General features: G+C 37.7%; 1 protein-coding gene across 2 annotated transcripts in view; it reads left to right on the top strand.

Moving 5' to 3' along the window:
* Nrdc (nardilysin convertase) overlaps positions 1–9,885 on the top strand; it is a 71,550-nt gene that overhangs the window by 33,369 nt on the left and 28,296 nt on the right. For both annotated transcript variants that reach the window (XM_028787637.1, XM_028787627.1), the window contains 6 exons: positions 3,209–3,266; positions 4,016–4,089; positions 5,337–5,406; positions 7,457–7,534; positions 9,374–9,494; positions 9,575–9,633. In XM_028787637.1, coding sequence (XP_028643470.1) covers positions 3,209–3,266; positions 4,016–4,089; positions 5,337–5,406; positions 7,457–7,534; positions 9,374–9,494; positions 9,575–9,633 — 460 coding nt within the window. The remainder of the gene's footprint in view (positions 1–3,208; positions 3,267–4,015; positions 4,090–5,336; positions 5,407–7,456; positions 7,535–9,373; positions 9,495–9,574; positions 9,634–9,885) is intronic.

The raw sequence follows: 9,885 nt of genomic DNA, 5'->3' as shown, positions 1-9,885 counted from the left end.
ACACACACACACATACAACACACACACCACACAACACATACAACACACACACAACACATACAACACACACACACACAACACATACAACACACATACACACTACTATACATAAATAAAAATATTTTTAAAAAAAGGATGGACATGTATATGTTACAAAGTAATGGCAAAGTTCACAGAAACTTAAGATCATCTTATACAGATTATCTCTCATAGAAATAGGTCTATTCATGGACTAACGTCAAGTGCCTGTGAGTATACTGATGTACTCGTAGGTCATGTGTGCTTGAGACAGGATCTCATGTAGCCTTGACCTGGGATTTCAGGCATGTGCCACCACACCTAGCTCAGCTGTTGTGTTTTCTTTTCGAGGATTCATATTTGTGGTTTCATATTTAATTCATATTGCTCATAAACTTACAGGGCAAGTCGTTTGTTCACCCTTATATAAAGGTCCTGTAAGATAATTAGGAGTGATCCTGTAGCCATGGTAGCAGCGTCCTAAATGTGTGAGACTGCAGAGCACCCTTGCTCCTCCCTGAGTATCTTGGTAACCCGTGCCTGTAGCTCATTGAGGAGACTCCAGTAGCTTCTGTTGTCTTGAGAGTTTAATGTTTTTTAGACCTCTTAAAAAAATCACTTGTTAAACCATTCCTTTTGACATTACTTATAGTTTGCATGTTTCTTCTCTTGAAGTGCTGATCCTCTCACCAAATATGATTTTTCCCTTCTATAAAATTTTGCCCCAACCTCTTCAAAATTGAGACCAAAGCTAATAACATATGAAATATTTTTCATTTTTCAAAATTAATCCAAAAATGTTTTTCTAAATTTCTTTTATATTATTGTAGCAGGCATTGCTTATTTTTAGTATAGAGGTTAATTTATAAATTGTTGCAAATTACTTCATACATATGAAGTTTTATTCACTCTAGTGTTTTGTTCCTTTGTTTTCTTTTCCTGTATGACACAATGATTGATACCTAGTATAGATTTTGTTTGTTTTTGAGACAAGGTATCTCTTTGTATCCCTGAACTCCCTGTAGAGACCAAGCCTACCTTGAATTTAGAGATTCACCTAGTCTCATTGGCAAATTTTAAAATAAACAATAGAATTTTGATGAAAATCACATATAATCTAGAGTACTTTGATTTTGAGAATTTCTCACTTTTTGTGCTCTTAAAGTCAAATTTCTGGGTCTGAGGAGATGGATGGCTCAGTTACTGAAGAGCTTGTTTCACAGGCATGAGGATCTGAGTTCACATCTCCAGCACCCATGGCATGTTCCTGTCATCCCAGTGCTGGCGCAGATAGAGATGGCAGATGTCTGGGGCTTGCTGACTAGCCAGGCTAGCTGAGTTAGTAAGCCCCAGGTTCAAAGAGGCTGTGTTGAAAATGTTAAAGAGGAAGGGCTAGTGAGGTGGTTCAGCAGGAAAGACACCAAGTATGAGTTCAGTCTACAACATCTACATGGTGACGTCACACACACAAAATAAGCAAATGTAATTTAAAGTAGGGTTTTGAATATAATTAAAAGTAGGTATTTAGGAGTAACTTTTAAAAAATAGTATTTGGAGTGTGATATATGAGGGAAGAATTAAAAGGTGGAGAACAGTTGAAGCAGACAGCAAATGTCAACCTCTGGTCCCTACTTGTACACACACACACACACACACACACACACACACACACACACCGCAATGTCAAATATTTACATAGAGCCAGCAAAATGGTTTAGCAGATTAAGGTACTTGCTGCCAAGCCCGATTACTTGAGTTTAATCCTTGGGATCAACAAGGTGGAAGGAAACCAATTCCTGCAAACTGTCCTCTGAACTCCTCACATGCACAGTGGTATGCATGAGCATGCACGCACACACACACACACACACAAATCTAACAAAAATATCTGTGTAAGTAAAGTTTGGCTTAAATTCAAAATTTGATTAATCTAATATGAATCTTTAAAAAAAGATTTATTTATTTATTTATTTATTTATTTATTTATTTATTTTATGTATGAGTACACCATAGCTGTCTTCAGACACATCAGAAGAAGGTGTTGGATTCCATTTACAGATGGTTGTGAGCCACCATGTGGTTGTTGAGAATTCAACTCAGGACCTCTGGAAGTGCTTTTAACTGCTGACCCATCTCTCCAGCCCCTGTATTTTTTCCCCCTTTAGTTTCTTTTCCTTCAAATCACTGGGAATTAAGCTCAGGATTTCCCTCATGATAATCACATGGTTTGCTACTAGCAAAACCTTGGGCTCATTTATTGAGAGTTACTGAAACTTATATATCTGTTAAAGTCAATACTGTCTAGTGATGGTACACTTAGATGCATCTGAAAGGTTTCTTTCTCATCTTGTGTTTTACTAGAAAATTCAAGACTTCTTATGTAATTGAGGAAAGGAATCAAAAGTTAGAAATCATGTATATTTGCCCCTTTTCTCATTCCCGTGGCAGACTACCAGCAAAAGCAGCTTAAGGAAGGTTTTTTGGCTTGTGGCAAGGGGGAGCGCATTGTAGTGAGAGCATGTGACTGGTCCTTATCCTCCGCAGACCAGGAGACACAAAGGCAAAGGCTGGCTCTCACCTGGCTTCCTCCTTTTTTACTTTGTGTTATTCAGTGTGGACCACTAGTTATGGAATGTGCCACTCACATTTAGGGTAGATCTTCCTATACTGAATGTCTCAGAAAATAACCCCACACACAAGTCCAAAGGTGGGTCTCCTTTGAACCTAAGAATTGTGGGTAAAGCCTCAGCAGATATAGTACAGTACCAAAGTATATATGCAGGCGGGGCCTGGAAGAAGAAGTTATAGATGCCAAAGAGAGAAAGGTTAGTCTGGGGAAAACAGAAATCTTCCTAAAAGATGTATTTTGGAATGGGTGCTGGAAGACAGTTGGCATAGTCATGTCTTCTGCCCCTTGACGCTTGCCTGCTGGTAAACAAAGCCTTTTTGTGTTTTTAAACTTGTGTGCCCTTTCTAAGCTTGTCAGTGAGTAGTTAGAGTCTAGCAGAACTGTGGGTGTCGTATGGTTTTCTTGTCTGTTGATAGCCTTTTTGTTACTCATGCCTGGTTAATAGCAGTCGATGATAGCCTAATTCACACTGTATAAAAGACAGCCACCAGCGTGGCTACACTGACTAACGATATTGTGTGTCCTGTTCTTCTGCACCCCTTTCCCTCATCGCCCTTCAAGAAACCCTGGACACTTTGGAAAAGTGGGTAACGGAGATCTTCTCTCAGATACCAAACAAGTAAGATGATTGCTTTCTGTAAGTTATATGTCTCCACAGTTAAAGAGCATATCTTTTCATGTGAGCCCCAAAGGTATTTTTGTCTTTTGTTTTTTTCAAAGGTTGTGATACTGAGACCTAAGGAAGTTTACTAATTTAGTCAAGACCATATTACTTTTGAGTAGAAAAGCTAAGATACGAACCTATTTCCATAATTTCTGTAGTTCAAAAATTACATGCTTATAAATTTATATTAAGTAATACTTTTGAAGATTTTATGCTTGCATTTATATTTATTTTTCTGTTATGGTCCAGGGCATTCGGAACTATTATAAGAGAGAGTACTGTACTGGGAAGCATATGGCGTACACCTACCTCTCCAAATGAATTTTGTTTAGAAAGGTGTTTGTTCTTCTTTTGTCAGTTGTTTGGAATGTGGACTGTTTTTCCTGTTAAAGAAATAGTTTTTATATCTTATCACTCCATATAGTGTTATATTTAAAAAGTTTTACTTCTAGGACAGCTTTATCACCTAAAAGTCCATGAGCAAACGACACTGAGAGAGGCTGTGAATATTAAGGCAGGGTCCCTCTGATGCTGAAAAGAAAATGGACAGTAGTCAGGATTACTCCATGCTCTTGCTGAGAATGCTCTTAGCCAGCACTGCGCAGGGTAGATTGCTTATGACTGTCAGTCAGTGAAGCACCATAATGATATTGTTCATAGAGGCTCTTCCTAATTTAATCTTAATGTGTTTGTTTTATTTTCAGTGGACTACCTAAACCAAACTTTAGCCACTTAACGGATCCTTTTGACACACCAGCATTTAACAAACTTTATAGAGGTTTGTGAATCTAAGGCTTAAAGTTGCTTGAAATAACTTTAGCACCTTTCCTAAAATTTAAGACTGCCAATTTTATTGAAAATGCAAACAACAGACATTATGACTGTGGAGGGAGGTCTAATCAGGGAGAGCGAGCGGCCACTGGTGAGCTGTGGTGTTTGTGGCTGCTGGTCTGTGTCCTCGTCTTCTTGACACCTCCCCTTCACCTTTTCACCCTTCCATTAAGAAAGCAAAAGTAGAAAAGAGAAGAGACCTTAAGATTATTTTTTAAAACTTAGTTACACGTAATGATATTTGTTAAATTAAGAGGACCTCAGGTGTCAGGGAACTGGAAAGGGCATCTTTAAGTCTTACTATTACTAGAAAGAGAACCAGTTTAAGCAAATTTTTTCTGCTACTCTATAGATAAATTAATATAAAATATTAAAGATGATGAAAATATATACTTATTAAGTATATATATTGATTTTTAAAAATTTGGCATCTGTAGTAACTGTACAATGAGTTGTCACATGATCACATTATAATTTACTTTCCAATTTGCCAACAGTGCGTGTTACAGAGACATTCTTAAGTCTCCTCCGTTTCTCTGTTCTTTTAATCATGGTAGTTGTTTTTTCCTTCCTTCTTCCTTCCCTCCCCTCCATTCCTCTTTCCCTCTTCCCTTTCTCCTTCCTTCCCTCCCTTGTTACCTCTAGTCTTCCCTGTGTCTCCTCTACTCCAGGGTCAGTCTCTCACTTCCTCTCACCAGTGTCTGTTTTTAGCACACTCTGTCAGCTTCAGGCTTTATCCTGTTAAGCCAGATATTCCAGGAGAGTATTTTCTGTTGTTTCTAGCTTTAGAATTTCTATTCATAGACTCATAATCTCCAGAAATACTTTTGTCAGTGCACACATTTTATCATGAGAAACAGAAACACGAAGACTTAAATGCAAGTTGAGTTTTATGAAGATCCTACAAGCACTGTAACCAGGAAAGTGGTGGAGTGGATTTGGCTGTGGACCTCCTAACCCTTAGAAAGAAGGGATTCATCCTTTGTAGCATTTCAGTCTCCTTGTTCTTTTTAATTCTTGCTTGAAGCAGAATTACTCAAATTAGTAAATTGGCAACTTGAAGTAACAGCTGTATGTTAACCATTCCTGTGATTGCTGGAGGATGAAATACATTGAACAAAAAAAAAAATGTTCTTAGAACAGAAAATGTTATGGAAAAATACTTACAACAGTTCTTCTGACATTCTTGTTTAGTTGTTCCAATCAGAAAAATCCATGCTCTGACCATCACATGGGCACTTCCACCTCAACAGCAACATTACAGGTAAGCCTCAAGGGAGATTTGCTTCATTAAACCTGGAAGTCATGGCCATAGTTTTAGAGAAGGCTGGGTGGTTTAAGTTTAGGGTTTCTATATTTAAAACTCAAGTGTCTCTTAGCCTGGAATTTAGTTACTATATTATCAAGTCTTAGGTATTTCATGGTTTTTCTGGGTATAAAGACTAGAATTTTCAGCCAGATGTGGTGAGGGACACCTTTAGTCCTAGTACTTGGGAGGCAGAGGCTTGCAGATCTCTGGGTTCAAGGCTAGCCTGGTCTATAGAAATAGTTCCAGGATAGCCAGGGCTACACAGAGAAATCCTGTCTCAAAAAACAAACAAACAAACAAACAAAAAACCTAGTTTTTTCTTATAATGAATGACTTTACCTGAGTCTTTGAAATTAGACATTTGGGATTGTTTACTAATTACTTTTTAGTAGTTGTAAGGTAAAATATATCAATTTATGATTTATTTTCCATGTCATGAATCTTTCATTTACTTGTCAAAAGTGAAAGTTAAATAGCTTTAAGTTCCAAGGATTTACTTCTATGAGTTAGGGGATTATATAAACTAGGGTAAAAATACCAGTTTATCAATGTTTGAGCAGCGTGGCTTGGGCTTAGTCCACAGCTGCTTTACTCTGTGCCAGTCTAGTATGTGTGTAATTCAGTTAATATTTTAGCCTATATTGTGAAGGCTTTGAGAATTGTGTATCAGAGTTGAAATCCTATTTTGATTTTTTAAGATCTTACTACATTTTAATAGACATGATAGCCACTGCCAAAGTCTCCATGTGTTTATTATATTACAAGCACACTACCTAAATGAATTTTGAAACCTAAGTAGATTTACTCTTGTGTGTGTGTTGGATAAATCTTATTTAGGGGAACACACTTTAAAATTGTAGAAACTAATGGCAAAAGAATTTGAACAACATATATTTACATTTGTTTTTATTGTGTGGTAATAACTGTATTACATGAGATTCTGTGAGAAGTAAGTGGTTAGTCAGATGAAGAGGAAAACAAAAATACATTAAATCATATCTTTGGGGCTGGTGAGATGCCTCAGCGGTTAAGAGCACTGACTGCTCTTCTAGAGGTCATGAGTTCAAACCCCAGCAACCACATGGTAGTTCACAACCATCTGCAATGATCTGATGCCCTCATATGGGTGTCTGGAGACAGCTACAGTATACTTACATATAATAAATAAATAATCTAACAAAAAAAAAGATGACTGTGAAAATATTTAAAAAAAAATCATATCTTTGGTTCAAGACCTCAAGGTACTTAAACTAAAACTAGACTCTAGATGGTCCAACCTTTAGCATAATACTTTTTTTTTTTTTTAAGTCATAGAGCTTGATACAGTAATGAAAGCTTTTGTAAAAATCTGATTATGGACACTGGTTCATATATTGGGTTCTTTTTGGTTTTTTGAGACAGGGTTTCTCTGTGTAGTCCTGGATGTCCTGGAACTCACTCTGTAGACCAGGCTGGCCTTGAACTAAAAAATCCACCTGCCTCTGCCTCCCAAGTGCTGGGATTAAAGGCGTGCGCCACCACTGCCCAGCCATATATTGGGTTCTAAAATGTTAGTCTATATTATGGAAGAAGGATCTTGGTAAACTCCAGGCCTGTGAGAGGCTCCGATTCAGAGCAGGCAGATAGAGACCATACAGCTGATACCTAAGATTTTTCTCTGGCCTCCACATATACACTTCTGCATATATACCTGTGCATACACATGCAAGTGCACACATCTACACATGAACACACACACACACATACACACACACACAGAAAACCTTAAAAAATAAAAATAATAAAAAACGCCACTTCTCTTTCCTGTAAAAGATAGCAACCTTACATTTTAGAATTACTCTGCTTATTTAGTGAGCTTACATGAAATGTCTTACCATTTTCTATTTTTATATTATGGCTGTTAGCTGATTATAATTTCGTGTTTACTGCATTCATAAGAATAAGCTTAGATTCTCAAATCTTGTATATTTAAACCTTATTTTGACTTCTGCCTTTTACTTTTTAGGGTGAAGCCATTGCATTATATTTCCTGGCTTGTTGGACATGAAGGCAAAGGCAGCATTCTTTCTTACCTTAGAAAAAAGCAAGTATTCAATTAGTAATCATTTTTCTGTAACAGTCTCTAAATAATAAACAGTAGGTTTTACCATGCATTGCTTTGCTTTAGTTGTTATAAGGTCTGGAATCAAATGCTAATCATAGCCATAATGATAACCCAGGTTCTTTTAATGACCATATTTTATAATTTTTATTTATTTTTATTTTATGTGCATTGATGTTTTGTCTGGTCCCCTGGAAGTGGACTTATAGACAGTTGTAGTCTACCATGTTGGTGCTAGAAATTGAACCCAGGACCTCTGGAAGAGCAGCCAGTGCTCTTAAACACCGAACCATCTCTCCAGCTACTAATGACTGTATTTTTGAGGTTTCTTATAAGCTGTCTTTTTGGCTCATGTTGCAAATAATTACAAAATTAAAACAAAATCATACATGAAACCTAACATTTGATTTCATAATTATATAAAAATGTTTAGTTCTAATGAAAGAATTTGAATAAGTAACTCAGTTATTTAAGTGCTGTGGCTCTCTAGGGTTTCCAACCTAGAGAGTAGACTGTAGAAAAATCCTACTGAGAATATGGAGTTAAGAAAAGTCTATGTGGAGACGGGCGGTGGTGGCGCACGCCTTTAATCCCAGCACTTGGGAGGCAGAGGCAGGTGGATTTCTGAGTTCGAGGTCAGCCTGGTCTACAGAGTGAGTTCAGGACAGCCAAGGCTATACAGAGACACCCTGTCTCGAAAAACCAAAAAAAAACAAAAAAAAAAAAAAAATCTTTTGTGGGTTGGAGAGATGGCTCAGAGGTTAAGAGCACTGGCTGCTCTTCCAGAGGTCCTGAGTTCAATTCCCAGCAACCACATGGTGGCTCACAACTATCTATAATGGGATCTGGTGCTCCCTTGTACTCATATGCATAAGATAAATAAATAAATAAATCTTAACAAAAAAGAAAAAGAAAAATCTATGCAGCTGTTAGTAGAGTGTCCTAATGCATCTAAGCAACTGCTTCATTTCTAACCAAACAGTAGAAACCGAACTTTAGAAGTCTGGATTGTACTGTCTTTTTCTTTGTACTAATTTGAGAATAAAAAATAGATGCAAATTTTATAGAACTAATATTTAAGATATATTGTGTTCCAGAAGTTGAGAGGGCAGTTATTACTGAGACATTGGGTACATATGTGGTCCTGTCAGGATGTGGCAGTGAGCCTTGAGATGCGCATGGCTCTTCTTCCTGAGCTCTCTTGGTCGTGCAAGCTCTTTATTTTGGTGGCTGCCCTCTGAGTTAAGTTTTTGGAGTCATTTAAACCGGGACAATCTCCTTGCACTGCTGCCTTGCTGGGTATCCCGTGTACGATAGGTAACAGTCTCTAAGAGCGCATTCGACGAGCTGGGTGAGCTTTATGTGTGTTAAGACTTGTAGCAGGCAGGAACAGAGATGGCAAGTGACTGGCCTAGTAACCGTCTGTAGTACAGTTGATTCATGTGCTCTTACTTGATCTTCATTAGTGATCACATTGGTATTAGGTAGCCTTGCCATTAAACAGGGCCACTGCTTGGTTCTGTTGATTTCTACACTGAAATTCCTTGGACTCCTAGAATTTTAACTTCAAAACTTGACATTGTTGGGTGTGTTTGTCACAATCTTGTAATCTCAGGTCTTAGGAGGCAGAGGCAGGAGGATTGCTGGAAGTTCAAGCCTAGTCAGAACTATGTTGTGGCTCTGGTCTCAAACAAACAGCACTCCTTTAACCCTTAAAAGTATATATTTACATCAAAAACTCAGGTTTCAAAAAGTTTCATAGAAATGTTACTGACTGTTAGTTTAAAGGCTTACTAATGAGATTAATTTTCCCAACTGTAGATGTTGGGCTCTTGCATTGTTTGGTGGAAATGGCGAGACCGGTTTTGAGCAAAATTCTACTTACTCAGTGTTCAGCATCTCTATCACGCTGACTGATGAGGGGTATGAGCATTTCTATGAGGTAAGTAAGTGGAGCTATTTTTTTTTTCTCTAGATATCACAAAGATATTGCAAAAGACTAATGAAATGTTCTACTTCCAGGTTGCTCACACTGTCTTCCAGTATTTAAAAATGCTGCAGAAGCTAGGTCCAGAAAAAAGGTAATAAATATTTCTTAGGATGAAACTAAAACTTAGTACAACTCTGATTTCAGGCTGCCAACAGACATGTTTAGTTCTACAAGTTGGTGCTCTGTCATTTCTTACTGTTTCCTCTATTGGCTGCACCCTGGCCCCTCTGCACCTGCATGTGCACTACAGTGCTGTGTACATGTTTACCTCTCTGCACCTGCGTGTACACTATAGTGCTGTGCACATGTTTACTGTGTGCACTGCAGGGCTGTGCACATGTTT

This window comes from Grammomys surdaster, unplaced genomic scaffold (assembly GCF_004785775.1).
Source record: "Grammomys surdaster isolate TR1022 unplaced genomic scaffold, NIH_TR_1.0 100, whole genome shotgun sequence".
NCBI classification, from domain to species: Eukaryota; Metazoa; Chordata; class Mammalia; order Rodentia; family Muridae; genus Grammomys; species Grammomys surdaster.
This window is presented reverse-complemented; position numbering and strand designations above follow the sequence as displayed.